General features: G+C 37.4%; 1 protein-coding gene across 5 annotated transcripts in view; it reads left to right on the top strand.

Moving 5' to 3' along the window:
* Positions 1 to 1,972: 1,972 nt before the first annotated feature.
* The window catches only part of DMXL2 (Dmx like 2), a 49,400-nt gene continuing 31,205 nt past the window's right edge, over positions 1,973 to 20,167 (top strand). For all 5 annotated transcript variants that reach the window (XM_069867030.1, XM_069867031.1, XM_069867028.1 and 2 more), the window contains exons 1-12: positions 1,973 to 2,081; positions 9,882 to 10,007; positions 11,704 to 11,775; positions 12,481 to 12,559; positions 13,200 to 13,350; positions 14,287 to 14,353; positions 14,817 to 14,995; positions 15,622 to 15,805; positions 16,414 to 16,588; positions 17,346 to 17,576; positions 18,660 to 18,937; positions 19,113 to 19,809. In XM_069867030.1, the coding sequence (XP_069723131.1) occupies positions 1,995 to 2,081; positions 9,882 to 10,007; positions 11,704 to 11,775; positions 12,481 to 12,559; positions 13,200 to 13,350; positions 14,287 to 14,353; positions 14,817 to 14,995; positions 15,622 to 15,805; positions 16,414 to 16,588; positions 17,346 to 17,576; positions 18,660 to 18,937; positions 19,113 to 19,809 (2,326 nt within the window). In that variant the 5' untranslated portion in view covers positions 1,973 to 1,994. The remainder of the gene's footprint in view (positions 2,082 to 9,881; positions 10,008 to 11,703; positions 11,776 to 12,480; positions 12,560 to 13,199; positions 13,351 to 14,286; positions 14,354 to 14,816; positions 14,996 to 15,621; positions 15,806 to 16,413; positions 16,589 to 17,345; positions 17,577 to 18,659; positions 18,938 to 19,112; positions 19,810 to 20,167) is intronic.

Raw genomic sequence — 20,167 nt, 5'->3', positions numbered from 1 at the left:
AACTGTTTTTTTTCCCCCTTCCACCTCACCTAGAGATAGTGTTCCCTTGAAAAAAAAAAAAAAAGATTGCTTTTAACAAGCATGGGAGTAGGTAAAAATCTTAAGTGTTATGATGACAATGGGGGTTTTTTTCCATTCAAATGCAACTTGATTATGTCTTTATTTACCTCTAGGTTGGAGGAAACCAATTTGAATAAATGTACAAGAGATGTACACTTCCAAGAGGCAGAACAAGGCACAATTAATCTTACAGTCCTGACTCAAGCAAAACTGCCATAAACTATAAAAGGGATTAAGCTTTACAGTTTCAATCATTACCACAACTGCAAGACTTTGGCACTAACCTAGTACAAGAAACTGGAGAATTTTCCATATATCATGAGACACTGTGTATGTACAGAAGTTGCAGGGTTTTTTCCCTTCAGAGTTCTGAATCCCTTCCAAATAATTTTCAGAATCCAACCTTCTTCACACCTTTGAGACAGATAAAGGATAGTTACATTTAAAGGCTTTTGTTTGCAACACTCTTTGGCAGATATTACAAATGAAGCAGCAAAAGCACCATTATATTCCACCTTATGAGGAGCAGCTGAGGGAACTGGGGTTGTTTAGCCTAGAGAAGAGGAGGCTGAGGGGAGACCTTACCGCTGTCTACAGCTACCTGAAAGGAACTGGTGAAGAGATCAACTGGGTGTTGATCTCTTCTCCCAAGTCACACGTGAGAGGCCAACAGAGAATGGCCACAAGCTGCACCAGGGAAGGTTCAAATTGGACATTAGGAAAAACTTCTTCATTACAAGGGCTCTCAAGCACTGGAACAGCTGCCCAGAGAGGTGGTGGAGTCACCATCCCTAGAGATGCTTAAAAAAACCCATGGAGATGAAGTGCTTAGGAATATGACTTAGTAGCGGACTGGTATGGTTGGACTTGGTGATCTCAAAGGTCTTCTCCAACCTAGGAATTCAATGCTTTTCCAGGAGATCACACCATGCTCATAAAACACAACCTGCCAGCCAAGGCAGTCCCACACCTCCTCACAATGTTTTCAGTACCAAATTCTGATAGTTTTCTCACCAACCTCCTGTAAACAGGCATTTACAAGGACTCCAAAACATTGTCACTTTCTCAGAGATACCAAACAGTGATGCAGCCACCTGCAGGCTCCTCAAGATGCACTTCTCCATGAGAGAAAACCAAGGCATCCTTAGAAGCGCTAAATAAAGAGCCGAGGTGGCTACCCTCATTACCCTCTACAACTACCTACCTGAAAGGAGGTTGTAGAGAGGAGGGAGCTGGCCTCTTCTCCCAGGGGATGGGATGAGAGGGAATGGCCTCAAGCTCCACCAGGGGAGGGTCAGAGTGGGTAGCAGGAAAAACTTTTTCATCAAAAAGGCCATTGGGCACTGGAACAGCTGCCTAGGAAGGTGGTTGAGTCACCATCCCTGGAGATGTTTAAAAGACAGATAGACGAGGTGCTTAGGGACACGGTTTAGCGGCAGACAGGAACGGCTGAACTCGTTGATCCAAGACGTCTTTTCCAACCTGTTGATTCTATAATTCTACACCCTCTCCTCTCGCGATGCGGTGATAAACCTCCCACCTCAGCTCCTCCTCTCTCCTCCCTCCCGGTCCCGCCTCACCTCGAGCCACCAGCCAAGCGCTTCCCTCCCTCCAGCAGCTCCGCGCCCGCCCCGCCACGACCCCTCCGAGCTCTGGGCCCGCCCCCCTCCCTCCACCCTTTATATACCGGCGGTGGGCGGGGCCTGCGGGCGCGCGGCGGTGGGCGGGGCCGGCGCGCGGCTCACCTGACGCAGGCGCAGCGCGGCGCGTGCGCTGCCGCCGCTCGCTCCCCCCCACACCCCCCCCCCCCCCACGGCGTCGCGCGCGGGGAGCGGGGGCGCGCGCGGAGCCATCCGGGTCTCGGGGCCGCTGAGGGAGGAGGAGGAGGAGGAGGAGGAGGAGGTGGGGAAGAGGGGGGCGGCGGCGGCGGCGAGATGCATCTCCATCAGGTGCTCACCGGGGCTGTCAACCCCGGGGATAACTGCTACTCGGTGGGCAGCGTGGAGGACGTCCCCTTCACGGTAATGGCGCGGGGGGGGGGGGGGGGGGACGGGGGAGGAGCGGGGTGTGGATTGCAGGCCCGAGGGCTGCGATCGACCTGCGGGGAGGGCGATGGGGGGGGGGCCGGGGTGGCGAGCTGGGCACCCCGGTGGGGCTGTAGGGACCCCCCCCAACCCCGCAACGTCCCCCAGGGCGGCGGGGGAGGGCGGCTCTTTGCGTTTTCCATGTGGTTCGTCAGCGAAGAGAAAAGATTTGGTGGCCCTTGGCTTCCATTCGGTGGCCCTGGGCTCCTTCGGCAGCCTGTCCGCTGCTGGGGAGCGTTTGGCCTCCATCGCAGTGGTTGATAAAACACAAATCGGTCAGATGCAGCCCTTAAACCAGAGGCTGAGGGAGCTGGATTACACACCGCTAAATTTCAAATCTGGTTATTTATGTAACGGATCTGTTTTTATCACCCACAGGCTGTATTTGTCAGTTCTAATGTCAATTTCCACTTTTTAAGCTTCTGATGCACCTCTCTGATTTGAATGAGTGATCTGCTTCTGCAGTGTTTTGCACGCTATCATCTAATCAGTATGTTATTATTTGGGAATAAATTGTCTCATTAGATTCTCTGTTAACTTTTAGAAGCTGTTATCGCAGGCACAAACCAATTCCAAGCTGAATGATACAGAGCATCTTTTTTAGTCTTAGATAACTGTCAGCAGACTTGTCAAGCATTTAAAGCTTGCTTTAGGTTATCACAGATGTCTAATTTCAGTAAAGACTGCTTGAAAGTCTTTAGAAATAAAAGGTGCTACGTCTGTCTTTATTTTCCTTGTTCTGCTGCTGTGCAGCCATACTGCTATTAAAGGGACCTCTGTTACTTTTGATATTTGCGTAAGTTGTTGTTTACTAACATTCTGATGTGTTTGTCTTTACTATGACAATTTCACGAGTCGTTCAACTGGTATTGTAAAGGAGAACTGTATCCTAATTCTCATAACAGTTTTGATACCATAAAAAATGAATAATTATTTATATTATGGTTTATATAAGAATTTTCCAAGAACAAAAGTCATTATTTACAAAAAAATGCAGAATCATTTGGTAGAATGTTAACTATGGAACTGCCTGTAACAAACCTGTCTACTATGGCTGCTGCATCCATTTTTTTATAATACAGCAAAGAAGGAACTAAAGAGATAAGCAAATCTTAATAATGGTGTCTTCTGGACTTCCATGGCTGTATCTTTCTTTTTCCTTTTTTTTTCTCCATTCTTTGTCTTCATTATCTTATTTCCTGATGTTCTAGGCCTTGATCCTCTAGTGAACTGTAGGGTTAAATACATCTGCTTGCCAACACTTAGAGGTCTTCTTATCAAGATTCTTAAGAAATTACTGATCTGTGTGACTATTCATAGCATCGTAGTCTACCATCTGCTGCAGGTGTCACCTCTGATAGTGCCTAACCTTAAGCTGTCTTGGTCAGTATCAGTAACACAGTATTCACGTACGCCTGTCCACCCAAACCATTAAGCCATTTGGAATCAACTTTAATTGAGATTCTGAAGCAGGGTTTGTAGTTTAGGCAAGAAATTACCTGCCTTGGTGTCAGAGCCCGATTCTGTAAGCGTGCTTTTAAGACCCAATACCTGTCAGCTTTAGAATACAACGGAAACAGCAGTAAAAGACAAAAGGTTAATGGAGATTTGCATAGTATGTGCTGTACTATATGAATCCGTATGGAGTTAGGCTGTGGCAGAAGAGGCATTGTTTGTGTGTGCATGTGCTTGCTTATGTTTTGGTTATGTTAGGGCATTTATTTAAACTGAGTGAGAACTAGTTCAAAATTGCTGCAACTAATTCATCATGGGGACTTGAAAATGTGGCTTTTTTGTATGCAGAAATGAATCCCTCATGTTTAAGTTACTACACTTAACAGTAGAGTAATGGCTTGGGTACGTGTATATACGTATTCACTAGTTAAAAGTTTTGGATCTATTTCCCTGTTGTTTTCTTGAAGAAGGAGGAGAAAGAGAAGAAATGTCCTCTTAAGGTGAACTTGGTTTAGATGCTCAACTCCAGCTGTCTTAGAATTCTGAGAGAAGGAATGCATTTTCTTCTGACCCAATTAGGACGCTGCAGTTCTCAAGTTCTTCTTTATTCTTCCTTTCCTCTATGGTTTACTCTTGGCTTCTCTATGTGATTTCTTGCTGGGGATAAAGTCAGGCTTTTAATTTCCAAGTCAATGTTGCTAGAGCTAAGATAATAACATGTTCTACCTCATCTGTACTTTTCTTAAGCTTTGGTGAAAGTCACCTAATTATTCTGAAAATAAAAAAGGGAAAAGAAATAATTTTGCCATTAGTTTTTCTTTACCTGCTAAAAAACAAGTATGAGTGACTCCGTGAAGCAAAACAAATCCAGGGAAATCAAGCTGGGATCAGGCAGTTGCTGTAGGCCAGCAACAAAGATTCTGTGCATACTTCATCTGCAGTTCACAGTGTTCTTTCCTCCCTGTGCTCCCACATCTGCCTCCAGCCATCACAGCATATATCTAGCATTTCCAAAATAAGGGATGAAGCACAGAGATGTTTGGTAAACAAACTGACTTGTGGATGTTTTGGCTGTATTGCACCCAGTCTAACAGAGGGCATAATATACAGGAAAAATGGTCTGAAGCAAAACAGCTTCATAATGCTGCCTTCTATCAGGCAGTCTCTTCAGCCTCCCTTTGTTTGAACTCCAAACAGGACACTGAATAAAAACAGGATTTAAGTACTAAATGGCAGAAGTTCTGGTTTTGTCATTTCTAGTAATAATTCTGTGCGCTGTTCAATTTGTCGTTGCTTCATGTTCTCATTTCAGCAAATATTGTTAACAATGTTTCACAAATGAGTTTACAGAAGATCAGAGTTGAGCGTTAAACAGAAGGGCTTACAACACACACCCTGCCTAGACAGACGAAGGGTGTGTTATTGAACCTCACAGTCTAACTGGCAGCTTATAAGTTTTTAAAGGCAGTAAGCTGCAGTTTTTGAACCATGGTTGATTTTACTTAGCTTTTATTGTTAAGCAGCCTGTTTTATGTTGAGCCAATTTCAGTCACTGACCCTAACTCTGGCTGGGATTCCATGATGTGGAATAAGGTGATTTCAGATAAAGATGATGAGCTGTTCTGATTCTGTTCATATGAATTCTGCCCCTTGTCTAAGCTCAGAGTTCATTTTCCCCCTGAAACTCTAGACAGATTGTAGGTGTCTAAGGTCAGTCTAGGTTTAAAAAAATTAAAAATCCATAGATAGGTCAGTTACCTACAGGCTAGATTCTACGAGTGTAAAAATTACAAGCTGTGGCTAGATAATGAGTATTTACTTCTTTAAGAGGTCTTACTAAATGCGCAAAATATGAAACTATATAACATTATTAATGAAAAGAATTAATATGAGATTTTAGGAATATCTGCACGTGAGAACTTTTCTTATAGAAGTGAAAAAAAGTTAATTTATTGCTTGTCATTTTTTAAAAGGATGCTTCATGGCATCTACCATGCTATTACTGACACTTGGCCTTTAACTGTGTGAAACATTACAGAAGCATTTGCAGATGGAAGCCTCTATGTAAACCTTTTTTACCTCATTGAAAATGGCAAAATCTTCATCCACACCATTATCTTTACAAGATAAAGCTACTGAAGATAGATTTCCTCTGCTGTGTAGAGTTCTACCCCATCCATCTTGAAAAATTACTTATTAAAACCGTTATTTTCAAATCCCTCTAATTTAGTACTGTTTGCGTATTATCTATACATATGTGAATTAGATGCTAAATATCTGAATCCCTACTACGTTCTTTTTTTCTCTGTAGCTCTGTGTATAAGCATATTTTGAAGTGTTTAATGATGAATTTGTCTCAAATAGGAATTTAGGAAAGCCTGTTCTACAGGCCTCAGGCTAGTAGTTGGTTGGGGTTTTTTTTCAGTTATTTTGGTAGCTGGCATTAAGTGTATATAATCCTATTAGTACTTACCCAGGGGAGGAGGGAAGTGTAGATGTTGTGTCCATTGATGAGAGTTTGGAAATGGTTCAGGGTTCAGGTGTCTTTGTTACCAATAAGAAGGTGAAGGAGTTTCTGCTTCTTCCATTTTTACTAGCCCAAAACTTAAGGATGAGTGTTGTTATACTGGATGAGTGCCATAAGGCGAATACAGGCTTTAATTCAGGTTTCAATACCACTATGGGCTGGTTTTATTTCTTCCACATAATTTACCATCTTGAAATGCCTCTGTACCCCTGACAGTACACACTGAAGCTTGAGAACTCACTCTGTTTCACTTCTGCCACACTTGTAGAGAGTTGCAGGTTGCAGAAAGAGAAGGTGTTTTTTTTTAATACAGAGATAAATATTTATATAGAGAAAAAGCAAGATGAGAATGTGAGGGAATATTGTTTCCCTGTCTGGTAGTTCCAGTGTTCAGCATTAAAATTAGACAACCAAAGAGGAAAACATGGACAGCTGAAAAAGAAAGATGTAGATGCTGCTTTAATATTCTCTGAAAACTGAGGATATAGCATAAACTCTTACAGTAGGACAGAATGTCCTACTTCTGTCTGGTGCTCCTGCATCCAATTAGAGCTTTGTCATTGTTCATTTTGGTGGTGCCAGATCTTGACAGAGCAGACATTGGCAAACTACAGCTTATTAGTTGCTTATGGATCCTGCAAGTCATCCTTGCATTCTGGTGGTTTTGCAACTCCATTTAATTTTCTCTTTGAAGTTATCAGTGACATTAGAAGTGGAGGTGGGCAGATACTCCACGTAGGCGGTTTTTACTGCACTTGCTTCATTCAGTGACTGCTTATGATTCCATTAATTTAAGACCTCCGTGCTGCTTTCATCCATTACAGTATCTCAGCACCTAATTTTCCACCTTTCCTTTTTGTATGGGTTACCAACTTTCTATTCATTTTATCAGCTATGCAGATTGTCAGTCTGTTGCTACAAATATTGTGGCCACTGTTATTCTGGCAGGAGAGAGCTGTGGTGGCATGAATGATCTCTCCAAAGATGATGTCAGCTGAATCCTTAAGAAGGAACTACTGATGATACATATTGTGACACTTCCCTACTCTTTGCCAGCGGAGGGTGGTTCTACTTCATTACCAGCTTAAGGAGTGAAAGGACAAAATGAGAAGAGGATTTAATAGAAATGTATTCTGTTCAAGTGTAAACATGTAAATATATTGAGTGTATTAGAAAAGCCTCTTAAAAGTAACCAAATGGAAAATTTGGTTTTAGACATATGTTGTGAAATGTGGAAATATCTTTCAGTACAGAAAATATATTGACCTTTTCTGGTTTGGGAAATTTGGAGACTATAAATGTGACAAAGTGAACACTTGGTTTAGAATGAGGTGACACGTTTTCTGAACAGTGGAGTTATAATAAATGTACTTCATAAAGTAAATCTAAGATAAATATACTTCTTTTACACATATACTTTCAAGAAATGAGAGACATTTTCAGAATAGATACCTACACTGAGAAAATGACCCCAGAACCAAGAGAAAGCAGTTGCTAAAAGAACCTAGTGCTGAAGGCTGATACTGTGCTGCTGGGAATGTGTTCCAACTAAGATTTCTAATGGACTAAATGCTCTCTGTTGGCATAGGACACTTCAGTGTGCTGAGTCACTTATTGGTGCAATGCCAAACACAGGCAAAGTGTAGGAAGGATATGAGTGACAGTAATAAGATTTCACTTAGGGAAGAGACCTCTGCATCTTGATGATTCTTTAAGAAAAAAAAATGTTTTCTTCTACTGTGAACTACCCTTTTAATTCACAACCACCTTTTTATTTAACTTCATAAAGATATGCTAAATAGTATAGTTAGCTGGAGAAATACTCCTTTGTTGCTATAAGAAACAGGAAAGAAGAGAAACTAAAACACTTAAAAAGGAACACACGAGCTAAGTTCTTTACTGCACAGAGTCAACAGACATACCCAAGTATAAAATATTTTGTTTCATGCATTATCAGCTATACACACACATACAAATGTGCATGTTTAAGCATAGTAAGCATAAGGAAATTAAAGTTGAGAAGTTTTCCTTTCCATGTACTATTTCTGAGGCATGCATCCTTATCTCCTGCTAACAGGTGCAACTAGCGATAAACTATGTTTAATTTTAGTTTGAAATTTGCAAGTCAAGTTTCAACACTGACAATGAAAAAAACAGAATAACTGAATTAAGTCCTTGTTTGAAGTGGATTGGTATCTCTTTTACTGCATTAGATAACAATTTAAATAATTACTTTGGTACTTTTGGTACTAGTAGTTGTGAGGCAGACTGTTGAAATGAAGGGAAGTCTCTCAATTCTTTGCTGTTTTAATTGCTCACTCTTTGAAGTGTAAATAGTGGGAGAATCAATAGCTTGTGAACATTAAAATTCCCAGTAAATTATTGGAACAAGAGGTTCTGCTTGTATTTTCCTGTCTGCTTATGGGTATTCACATCCTGGTCTCCCATCTTTTTCCTTCCTACTTGTGAACATTTGCTGGTCTGTCTGGCATCCCACATTGCTGGTGGAGTTTGTTGAAAAACAAACTCCAATATAAAAAATAGGAAAACAAAAAGCACTTTTTGTTCACTGCCAGAACTTATGTCAGAATCTTGTCTTTCTCTTCTTTCTGGAAACAATCCTATTCCATTTTAATAGTAACTCATTCCCTTCCAGACTAGGTCTAATAGTTACATAGCCTAGTCATCAAGGAGCTAGAAATATTCTGTTATAGAGATAATGACCTTAACAACATTTCAGCTGTTGTTCTGTTTCCCTCTCCTGCTTATATTGTGAATAACTCTAGTATTAGATCCTCAGAGCTTCCCAGAACAATGATTGTGGGCTTCAGGACTCAGACCACACTGTGTCACTTTATTTTTGTGAGGTACCTCGGAAGTCTTTCAGATAATCTGTGTTTTGTACACAGATTTCATTTTTGTTCCTGCAATTTTATGGTGTGTTAATTTCGGAGGCCTGAATTTCTGCTTTGCTGTTTGTGTTGCTATTCTTTTTTTCTTAAACGTTTCAGAATATTCTGGCACACTAAGACAGGTGAAAGATTAGCAGACATGTATATATTTATTCTTCCAATAGAAAGCGTTACAAGCTATCATTGTTCTGTAACTTATTCTTAAATAATTTATTCACTCTGTGGTGTGTATTGCACAAGATACAATATATTCAAGACAAAGCTTTGTTGTTTACAGTGTTGTTGTAACGTGTACTTTTTAAAACTCAGAAAAGGCCAGAAATTTAATGCTTATAGAAAAGAATCACTTAATAGTCTTAAAACCACACACACAAAAAAAAAGAAAAAGGCAGGTGGGACACAACACACACGTATTTAAGAAATCTACATACAAATCAATAAGTGCACCCGAATAGTAAACTCTTGGCTGCCTTGCTCTAAGAGGCAACAAGGATTGGAGGGGAGGAAAAACACAAGAACTAAAACCTAAACAAACTCACAAAAAAACCCAAAACTGAAAGCAAACACAGAGCCAAAGTACTAGAGTAAGTCTGGGGTTTGTTTTGGAGTTTTGGTTGGTTGATATGTTTGATTTAAATCCCAGAAGGTTCAAGGTCTCCTTTGCTATTTTGTTTTTACTTGTTGCTTATATTGCTGGTGGGACTGAATTGGTGAACATTAAACATAGTAACATCTTGTTTCAACTGAGATTTTTCAGGGTGCTTTCAAAAACAGTCATCTAAAAGTATTTGGTCAGTTATTTAAATACATTTTTAATTGTATTTCTTTTAAAAAATATTTCAGGCATATGGCTCAGGTTGTGACATTGTTATTCTGGCAAACGACTTTGAATGTGTGCAAATTATTCCTGGTGCTAAACATGGAAATATCCAGGTCAGTTGTGTGGAGTGCTCCCAGCAACAAGGCAGGGTAAGGATTTTAATAGATCTGTAAAGAATTTTTTTTCAAAAATTGAACACTTTAAATGAAATAATTAAACAGTAACATAATACATTAATGGTATTAATGAGTTCATTTCATGACAAAGATCAATTTTTACTCATCTGTAACTTTCTGAGTAACACCTCTCGTGTTGCTTAATTATTTTTTAAAGTGAGTGGGGGCAGGGGAGCAGGAGGTATCTTGTAACAACGATTTTTATTCCCTTCTGGGACCTGCAACAACAGGTTTCTCAAAATGTGGAAATACGCAATAATTACAGTGTAGTATCAGAACTGGAATGGCACTAAAACTCTTGATGTCTCCGAATTATTGTATAATTTAATTTAGCTAAAGAAGACATAGATAAATCATTCATGTATATTTATCTATATACACACATATGTGTCTGTGTGCCCTGCAAATAAGATTAACTTATTTCTAATAAGATCTAACTTATTTCTAATAAGTTAGAAATACTTTAGTTTTTAGAAAAACTTAGGCATGTTTAATGTGTTTAGAAGTGCTACAATATGAGCCATTATAACTGTATGGCCCCGGACTGGCTCTTTTTTAATCTTTAAACAATGCTAAAGAGACAGTTTAGATTGCTGAGGGAAAACTACTTTCTGTAAGTTATGGCAGTGCACTGAATAAACTTTGTTAGTTGTTACTGCCTACTAATGATAACTAGTTAAAAATTGGTTACAATATTGAGAAAGCCCTAGTTAGGAATAGGGCAGTAGTGCTGTCTGGTAGGACTGGAACAGAGATTCTAGCTGCACAGGTGGCCCCTGAACGATCACCATGAACCCCCGGTGGTTCTGCATTCAGGACTCTGAAATTGGTCTTTTCTCTTCTTTGGGAGTGTGTTGTTGCAACCCTCCCCCTCCTCCCTTCCCCAAAAGAAGAACTAAGATTTCATAATAAACGTCATGAAACTTTTACGTAATTTCTGTATTGAGGAAACCAGATCTTGAATGAGAATGAAACAGTTTTTCTTTAAGAATTTTCTAAGGAAGGAAAAGGAGTTTTGAAGTCAGTCAAAAGTACTCATAAGCATATGAGTATTAGGAACATGACAAGATAAACTCAATAATGAACATTTTGTGTATGGAGACATCTGTGAAATAAGTATCTGAAAGAAATTGAGGGGTTCAGTGGTATAAGTACTTCATTTTTTTCCATTTACTATTTGTCTCCCCTCAAAACATATTCAACTATTGAAAATAGAATTATTCCTCCTGTTTCTCATAATTATTATTCGGTGGTACAAAATGGAATCCGGGAATGCACAGAGACCCAAACACTAATAATTAATTTATCAGTTAGCTGTGAAGTAGAGAGAATGTGAGCAGAAGTCATGAAGGCATCAGCTTTCCCTTATGCATTAATAGTAGTTACCCTAGAAGAATACGTTAGATGTGATTGACAACGTTTATCCCACAGAACAAGAAGTTTTCCCTACTTAGAGTTAAAATCTTAAAGATGGGCTTGTTCAGAAGTATGTATTTCTCAACTTCCTTTAGAAACTATTATACAATTAATGACATTTGTATTAATTTTACTTTTGTGGAACAATGACACATAAACATGGAAATTCTTTAGCTGTTTTGGAATACTAAGAAATGTTACACTTATCTCCTACCCTTACATTTTGAGTCTCATTGTTTGGTTTTTTTTCCAGATTGCAGCATCATATGGAAATGCTGTTTGCATTTTTGAACCGCTTGGTATAAATTCTCATAAAAGAAATAGTGTAAGTATATATTTCATGATTGTAATCTGTTTTAGGTTCTTATAAGATGTAAAAGGCTGTCTGCCAGTTGTTATTACTATATTACTTTGGCATACAAAAGACTAACAGATAAACATTTTCCACCATCCATAATAAAATTAGATGGATAGAATCTTCCACTGCATGAAATGGATTGGGGATTGCAATCCTCCTCCTAAGTTCACGTCATCTTGGTTTTGAATCTTATACTAGAGTGACATGGTGATACATTGGTGTTTCTTTAACGTGAAGAGGCAGTCAGATCTGTGGTACAAAATTTGACTTAGGCTTGTATAAGTGTACCCAAGCTTGTTTTAACAGTGTAGACATGGCTGAGCGCTCAAGCATTGTGTTCTCAAGCAGGTTTCACAATCTTCGTTACATCTATACTGCCATCACTTATATTGTTATAAGTGTGTGACCTAACTAGTTTAAAGGAATCTACAGATATATTTGTATGTGTGACAGGTCCAGATCTGGTTCACAGGCCACTCTGTGATGGATTTAATTTATATTATAAAACAATTAAAGAACTTATTAAAACTAGATTCAGCAATCTGCCACTCAGTCCTTGAACATTCCTGCAACAGGCTTAATAGCAATTTCATAAAGGAAGAAAGAAATACAGATACCTTTGTATATTGCTATTGATGTGAGAAGTAATCCTTTACTCTTTTTAAAATACAGCAACTAAAGTGTCAGTGGCTTAAAACTGGGCAGTTCTTCCTCAGTTCTATGACTTACAACCTGGCATGGGATCCTCAAGGTAATGTGAAATTTGAGAAGTATTTGTTCAACATTTGTAATTAGGAGAACTTGAACACAAATTATTTTTATTGTAATCAAGTGAGAGCATGAATATGGAAATTTCAGATTACCTGTTCTCCTGCAGAGTTGCCTAAAATGTGAGGCTACCGTTAGCATTTGTGAAGATGCCGTGATGAGTGTTTGAGTCTCTCATCCAAGATCTTATTTTGTGAATCACAGTGTTAAGTAGCTAACTGATTTAAATTGCTACTAATAACCACTTAAACACAATTTTATCACCATTAAATTCCACAGCATACCTGGACACAGGTATTTATAAGATGTCTAACAGTGTTTATTTATTTGAGATGTGAATGGCTACTTGGCATCTGCAACATTCATTAGTAAATATGACTTATCATTTGAAGTCACCAAAAAAACCTTGATGTTCTTCTTAAAAGGTATTCTAAATTCAAAGTGTTTTTATTAAAATCAGATATATAATATGATTGAATATGCTATCTTATTTAAAATGGTCTTTATAAAATCGATTTCTCAACCTGTTTTGAATAACTCTCAACAAAATATGATGACAGGCTTAATCTGTCAATATATATGCACCTTCTCAGTTTCACAGCTTTGATATTACTCACTTTCAGGTAACCGGCTGCTGACAGCAACTGACTTTTTGCAATTGTGGGCCCCTCCATCTAGTGACATTCTAGAAGAAGGTGATGATCCTGACAATCAGATCAAAGATGATAAAGTTCTTCCAGTTCTAAATGACTGGAAATGTGTCTGGCAGTGCAAGTGAGTGAGATTATTTTTATATTAAGACAAATTGCAATGCCACCTTATATATCAACCCTACCGTCTCTCCAAAACTGTATTTTTAAATGTGCTTTAAAATCAGCTTAAAACATCATAAAATTCAAACAATGTGAGTTCCTGCAAATAAAAATTCCTCACTTGAAGAAGTGACCTGTCACCAGATAGCCAGTCAAGGGCTTACCTAGAGTACACTGAAAATGTATCAAAATAGTCCTCATTTTCTCATCTGTGAAAGTGGTGCTGAGGTATTGGATGAGACTGAACAGAGGAGCAGTAGCAGGCAGATATGCTGCACCAATAAGGATGAAAACTGCTTCCTGAATTTTGAGAAAGTATCTTAAAATTCTTTCTAGCCAGTTCTACCAGACATCTGTGTTATGGAAGTGCTTTGTCATCAGACTTGGGAAGCAGCTGTCTATGAACCTGTTTTTGCTTTTTTAAAGCCATTTTAGATTTTGTTCCCACAAAATACTGTATAGGCCGCTTTTCTTTCAAATACTTGACCTATAACCTGTAGTCACAAACAAATAGTATCACAAAATACCCAGAAGATCTTCACGTTCATTTCTTCCTACTATTTGTTTTGGCTTCACTGGGAGTAGCAGAACAAGTGGGACAAACTTTACTTCTGTGATCTCATTGGATCTAGTCTAGACTTGCTGTGCTTAAAAGAATTTATTTTATGGGCTGGTTTTCTGTAAAACTCAAAAATACTACAAATTTTGTTTCAGTGTAGCAAATACTTTTTATGCTTGTACTATTTCTAAAGTAAGCTTAAAGCAATAAATATAAAATACTAATATATTTCCATTTAAATAATGACCAGTAATACTTAATCAACTGAATACATATGGAATAGTACTATAGAACAAATAGACTTTACTTACAACTTAAAACTTTATTCACGTTCTTTAGGACTGCAGTATCAGTACATTTGATGTCATGGTCTCCTGATGGTGAATATTTTGCAACAGCTGGGAAGGTAAGGACAAAAAAAGAACTAAATAAGTGTTCGCAATGTTTTGCTTCTGTTTGACAAAAGTAAATAACTAATATAGAATAGTCCTGGAGCATACACTGTACTATAGTCTGAGCTAAGTTAAATTATCATCTCATGTAATGCTGTGTTTTTGTGTACTTCCATGAATTTCAGCAACAAGAAATTGGATTTAGCTGTGTGCTCTTACTGAATACTTGAGAATCAACCTGGGAATACAGTGATACAGACTTGTGTGTATATATATATTTTAGGTAAAGTATACTTAGATGAAGATTTAGCTATGCATAAACATACTTTTCTACTTCTGTTTGAAATAATGAGGACAAATATTAGATCATTACAACAGAACACATACATATTTAAACTGGTATAACACATACACCTCAGTGGATAAATTAGAGATTTTCTGCTTAATGAGTTCTGGTTTTTTTATTGCTTTACCTAGGATGACTGCCTTTTAAAGGTTTGGTATCCTATGAGTGGTTGGAAGTCATCTCTTCTGCCTCAAGAGAATGAAGAAAAGAAAAAATGCTCTGGGGTTGCCCACTTTTCATTTGTTTATTTGGCTCATCCTCGAGCAGTGACAGGATTTTCATGGCGTAACATTAGCAAGTACATGCCCAGGTTTGAAATTTTTCTTTCTAAGATAAATAAACCAGCCTTTGACCAAATATTTTTTAACACTCTACTTAAATTTGTCTGTCAAGAATATGGTTAGATTTCCTCTTTATACTTTCAAGAAATAAAATATATCAACATCTTCCTGTAAGCTTCTGTATTACCTAGTACAGTAGTGATGGTCTTGTTAACTGGCGAGATCTATTCTAAAATACGGACCAGACTTCAGTGCCTTCTCAAGTTATGCCAGGAAGCATGGATGTAAGGCTTTGTCTTCACCAAATGGTGCTATGATATTGAAAATAAAATAATTGTTTAAATTTAATAAAGTTTACATATTCTTCACACAGTCCAGCAAGACAGATAGTTTAGGCAGTTTTATAACTGCAGTTTTGTAACTGTTGCATTTATCCAATAATAACTATTCCATGCTCACATGCACTTTTGCCAATAATCTAAGGGTTTATCAGCATGCCAAAAATCACTACTGATATAAAAACATTAGTTAAGGGAGAGGCAGAAATTCGGGTGAAGCAATGACTATTAAATGCTTGTATGATTCCCTAATTTCTGCTGTGTCCATATAGCTAATAAATTACGTTGGGTAGTAACCTTCATATGTCTGTCACTAGGGGTTTGGTCTGTAATGTGTTACTCACATCATGTCTTGATGGCATCTGTCGGCTGTGGGCAGAGACGTTGTTACCAGAAGATACTCTTCTTGGTGAGCAGATCTGTGAAACTAGCACTTCCAGCATTAGCAGCACCATCTCTCAGTCTGGAAAGCAAAAGGACAAAATACAGCATGCACTAGAGGTACAAGTAGATACTTCTTTTGGCAATTATTTATTTCAAGATTCGTAAAAGTTAAGTATTTAAAGAATATAGAACTCTAAGAATGCATATTATCTAATTCTTATAAGCATAACAGAATAGCCTGAATTATTTCCTATCAGTTTTTGAAGTCTACTACCTAATACGGAAGAAGTAGTTTGCATATCATGAGTATTCGGCAGATAGGGAGAGTGGAACAAAGTATGCTTTGGCTGTTAAATCAGTTGTGCTGTCTATGTGCTGTCATCAATTTTCAGTTAAACAAAAATAATTAATTATAAAATTAGATTGTAAAGGTTACTGCTTTCATATTGTTGAGGTCTTGTTTTGAACACAGAATAGTGTGTATTTTTGTGTTATTACTGGAGAAGACATTAAAGGAACTCACAGAAAACTGTTGGAAGAGCTTTATCTTTGACCAGAACTGATCTACGTAAACGTTACTAATTTCTGTTTGAAATCTATTTAAAGTAATCCTTTTGAAATTAGTCTTTACCTTAGGTAGAAGGAAGTTAAAAAGCTTTATATGTGTCAATTTTTACCTGTCAGTGTTTTAGTATGTCTTAATATATCTTTTGTAACTATACCAGACAATTCACCATTTGAAAAATATGAGAAAAGGACAAAGGAGATCTTCAGTTCTTGTTACGCATACAGATGTGTTGCCAGATCAGCAGGGTACTCATGAAGTTCAGCGTCACATTTCACATCACGCAAATGCACTTGGTCACTTCCACATAGCAGCAAGCATCAACCCTAATACAGGTGAAATACAATGGTTTATTAAACTGTAATAATGTATTTGCACAAAAGGAAAAACATAAATAAAGGTGGCTGAGATACACATTCTTTGTTTTGCCTAATTGATTACAAGGAATTTGTCGGAAAACTGTCATTTCACAAGTCTGTAACTCGGCACAGAGTTTTGTAAGACAAATGAGGCGGAATTTATTCTGAATACCTTCAGCACTTTTAAAAGCCAATTAAATTCATCTTTGCACATCAGAAAGCAAAAGAAGCCTAAATTTCAAGTCTGCTTGATATTTGATTTTGGGATATTGGGAGGCAATGCTATATGATGAAGCTAGTATTTGCAGAATATATAGTGAATGAGAAAAAGCTGTAACAGATTTTTTGGCAGGAAACCAGATGGTTTTTTAGAATAATTTAAAATATTTTAAACAAAGAAAAGATTAAAGATCAATCGTGCCTTACCTAAACTCTGTGCATGAAATAACAACACTGCAACATAAAAAACTGACCGATTAGAGCTGTTGAGTATCATTTACCATTCACATAAGAATCAATTTTTATGTAGAAGTATTAATGTTAATGTATCTTTACATTTTTTATTACAACTGAATGTAGAAACTTGATCTACATCTTACCTTTTCTATTCTTACAAGCACAAATTACATTCTACCTAAAATAAGTTAAATGTCTTAATTAAGAAATGTGTGTGTGTGTATAAAAGATGCACAGTTTAATATGTAGCTTTTTTATTTTTGAAAAATGTCCACAGATATTCCATCAGCCATGGCTGGAACAGCTTTTAATGTAGATGAAGGAAATGGAGGCTTCGTCGTTCACTGGTTAAATAATAAAGAATTTAGTTTTACATCCTCTATTGAAGTATTTATGCAGCATCTAAGGAAAATTTCTGAACAACAGCTAGAACAAGATTTTGATGTTGAGATTGAAGAAGAAGAAGTGGAAGAAAAAGGAAGAGGTTTACATATGAAATTAGACCATGGTTAGTAATATTAAGATAGAACAAAGAATTATTTTGTAGCACATAAATGCAATCATTAATGCAATTATGTCGCACAAGAATTATAAGTACACATTTTATGACTAATCTAAAATAAATAGACATTTACAGCTGAAATTTTGGTTGCTGTAGTTGTAGGCATGAGAAATTAAATTACACACTCTGCTGGAATGCCATAGAGCAATACACAGTTAAAGGTAGCTTTTGTCTTTCATTTCTATTTTGGATATATTCTACTGAGCTATAAAATTATGATTAAGACCTGCTCCCTATTTACCTTACAATCTGAATGTCAGTAATGACATACTAGTTTATGGCATACTTTAAGAAGGGTTGGACATAGCTCTATTTTAATGCAACTGCACTGTTTCCATTCCTGGTAAGGACCAACAATCCCAACTGTAGCTGTTCACAAAGGAAGAAAGGCATACTTTGAAATTAATGATGGAAAATATATCCTACCAGAAATACTTCACATTGACATGAGATCACTTGGCCACTAAGAATGTGTAAAAATAAAAATATGTCAATGAAAATCAGTAAGACCAATTAGTGACAGTAAACTGATGATACATTTTGTCATTTTTGATGCTTAGGTTCTCAAAATCTTTATTACCATTGCAGTAGTTCAGTGTGTGATAATTTTAACTGAACACACAATACATGCTACTTTAATGATTATCGGGTACCATATATATCATGATTACCTTCAAAATACAAAAATATAAAAAAACCCACCACATTAATTTGGAACCAGCATTCATCTAAAACGTGTGGGTTTATGTAGTTGTCCAGAATAGTCTTAATCAGGTCATTACTCTTAAGTATCTAGATTTTTACAGTCGTATTCATTATTATCTGTATTTCATAGTTTGGGGTAATAGTCAAAGGCCAGAGCCTCATATTTTTGTACAGACAAACCAAGATGTTTCTATCCTCAGTTTACGTGAATGTTCTTATCAGGTAGTATTACTAGCAGATTTTAAAATATAGTATTGTTCTGAATAGAAACTGATTAGGAAATCTTTGCAATGGATAAAATAGCACATTTAATTTCTGTTGCAGATTTGTCTATAGATAGAGAATCAGAGACAGGAACTGGCACAGGCTCTTCTGAACATGAAGATGGAGAAAGAGAGGGGAGCCCCAAAACATCTCTACTAGCAGGTCCACACATGCCTCTTCCAACAGTTTTGTTGGATCGGAAAATTGAGTTACTCCTAACTGAATGGAACAGAAATCCAGATATGCTTTTTACAATCCATCCTGTTGATGGTACCTTTTTGGTGTGGCACGTGAAATATTTAGATGAATACACTCCAGGCATCTTTCGACAAGTTCAGGTATTGTATATTTGAAATTGGGTTTCATCTGTGATCTTAATCAACAATCATTGGCCCTTTCTTTTATATCTGAATATCAGTATGAGTTCAAGTACTTCCTGTGAAACAGATAACATTTATTCGGACTTAAGCTGAGTTGTTATATTCTAATTTTTTCTTATTTCTTCTTTTTTAGGTTTCATTTTCTTCTAGGATTCCTGTTGCATTTCCATCAGGAGATGCTAGTTCCCTTAGCAAAAATATTATGATGTATGCTTGCCCTGTCTTTGTAAAAGATAACAGTAATGCTGTACATCAGAAGACAATGGACTTCCCAGATAATACTCTAACAAATAAAGGACCAAGCTTTGCTGAGGACAGTGCAAATGTGAATATGATTTCTCCCATAGTAATGATGATTTCCAAACATATAGATGGCTCTCTAAATCAGTGGGCAGTTACTTTTGCTGATAAATCAGCTTTCACTACTGTGCTAACTGTATCACATAAATTTAGGTACTGCGGCCACCGTTTTCATCTCAATGATCTAGCTTGCCATTCTGTTTTACCATTACTGCTAACTTCTTCTCATCATAATGCTCTGCTAACTCCTGAATCAGACAGTTCCTGGGACTCTGACAGGATAAACAGAATAATGGATCCTGTTAAACATGTGAAAGGTTCTTCTAGGCAGCAACTTAAAAATGCAGCAACCCGTACATTCCATGACCCAAATGCAATTTATAGTGAGCTGATTCTGTGGCGCGTAGACCCTATTGGACCTTTGTCATACACTGGAGGAGTATCTGAATTGGCTCGAATTAACTCTCTTCATACCTCCGCTTTCTCTAATGTAGCCTGGCTTCCAACACTTATTCCCAGCTACTGCCTTGGTGAGTATACTTAACTTGTTTCCTTCTGGAGTTAACACTGTGGATCATAGAATTAATTGTTAAAATAAATCGCTGTTGTATTTAGAGTATATTTTTAATAACTTTTCAGCAATTCCCTTGTATTATGCAAACGGAACATTTTTATTCCATTTGAGGCTAAGCTACTTCAAAATATTTCATCTGGTCTGAGTGTGTCTGTAGTTACTGTGGATCAGCTGACATTCAGTAACATCTTTGTGAGTAAGCACTCATCACTTTCACAAAAAATCATAGAAACATAGAATGGTTTGGGTTGGAAGGAACCTTAAAGATCATCTAATTCCAACCCCCCTGCTATGGGCAGGGACACCTCCCATTA

The sequence above is a fragment of the Phaenicophaeus curvirostris genome, chromosome 12 (assembly GCF_032191515.1).
Source record: "Phaenicophaeus curvirostris isolate KB17595 chromosome 12, BPBGC_Pcur_1.0, whole genome shotgun sequence".
Classification (NCBI taxonomy): Eukaryota; Metazoa; Chordata; class Aves; order Cuculiformes; family Cuculidae; genus Phaenicophaeus; species Phaenicophaeus curvirostris.
Note: the sequence above shows the minus strand (reverse complement) of the source record. Positions and strands in the feature narration are given on the sequence as shown.